Source organism: Chiloscyllium plagiosum, unplaced genomic scaffold (genome assembly GCF_004010195.1).
Source record: "Chiloscyllium plagiosum isolate BGI_BamShark_2017 unplaced genomic scaffold, ASM401019v2 scaf_32371, whole genome shotgun sequence".
Classification (NCBI taxonomy): Eukaryota; Metazoa; Chordata; class Chondrichthyes; order Orectolobiformes; family Hemiscylliidae; genus Chiloscyllium; species Chiloscyllium plagiosum.
In genome coordinates, this window is record NW_025188289.1 from 1,916 (window position 1) to 3,110 (window position 1,195).

General features: G+C 45.6%; 1 protein-coding gene across 1 annotated transcript in view; it reads right to left on the reverse strand.

The window, feature by feature from the left end:
• The window catches only part of LOC122545600 (beta-1,3-galactosyl-O-glycosyl-glycoprotein beta-1,6-N-acetylglucosaminyltransferase 3-like), a 2,382-nt gene extending 1,751 nt beyond the window's left edge, over window positions 1–631 (reverse strand). Inside the window, exon 1 of the mRNA XM_043684559.1 lies at window positions 488–631. Within this exon, the coding sequence (XP_043540494.1) occupies window positions 488–631 (144 nt within the window). The remainder of the gene's footprint in view (window positions 1–487) is intronic.
• Between the last annotated feature and the right edge of the window lie 564 nt (window positions 632–1,195).

The window sequence follows — 1,195 nt, forward strand, 5'->3', positions numbered from 1 at the left end:
GATTTACCAGGATGTTGCCGAGATTGGAGGGTTTGAGCTACAGTAAGAGGTTAAATAGGCTACGGCTATTTTCCCTGGAGTGTCGGATCCTGAGGGGTACCCTTACAGAAGTTCATAAAATCTGGAGGAGCATGGATAGATGTTGAAATGATCAGCCGGATGATAGTACACTTCACACAACTTCCTTTTTCACATACATGCAAGAAGACTCAACCAGCCGGGTCAAAGCCCACCTTGCCTGGAGAGTCTGAAACAGGCAGTTGCAATCACACTTTTACACACAAATCGGCGTTCCCCTTTCACGAATTACATTTTGATTCCAAGCCTTAGCAACACAACTGATCAATCAGATCCTGATCTAGGTACGTGACGTTTAGCATTAGATCATTGACCTTAAACTTCTACAACACCTGTTGAGTGTTGTTTCGGTCTTCCTGTCTTCTCACTTAACTGGAGCCAGTTTCAGTAAGCTAGCTCACGTACGTACTTGCTTGGCTGCACTTTTCTGTTGCTGATCAGAATTGTTTAGCTGACCTCCATTTCTGTTCTTGCCCCATTTTGATTCCTTCCACGTCAGCTGTATAGCCAAACGTCTTTTCCCGAGGGTGGGGGAGTCCAAAACTAGAAGCATAGGTATAAGGTAAGAGGGGAAAGACCTGAGGGGTTACTTTTTCATGCAATGGGTGATGTGTGCTTGGAATGAGCTATCAAGAGGTGGTGGAGGCAGCTGGTACAATGACAATATTTAAAAGGCATCTAGATGTGGACATGAATAGGAATAGGTTAGAGAGATATGTGCCAAAAGCTGGCAAATGGGACTCAGTCAGATCGGGATGACTGGTCAGCGCAGACTGGTTGAACTGAAGGGTCTGTTCCATACTGTCTGATGTTATGACTCCGTGCTCTCTGGTTATTGAGGTTTAGAGCACTAAAATAATAAGTTGCCCTTCAGCCCATCATGTCTGCACTGGTCAAAAAGACAAGCTCCGAGCTATTCTCATCCCATTTTGCAGCACTTGGCCCATACCCTTGAGTGTCTCACAATAGCAATGAAGACACCTTCCTATGGCCATCAGCTCCTGGAGTAGGACTTGAATCCAAAGCTCCTCCCTCAGGGTGAAGAACACCACACATTAGATTCTCTACAGTATGGAAACAGGCTATTTGGCCCAACAGGTCCACACCAATCCTCTGA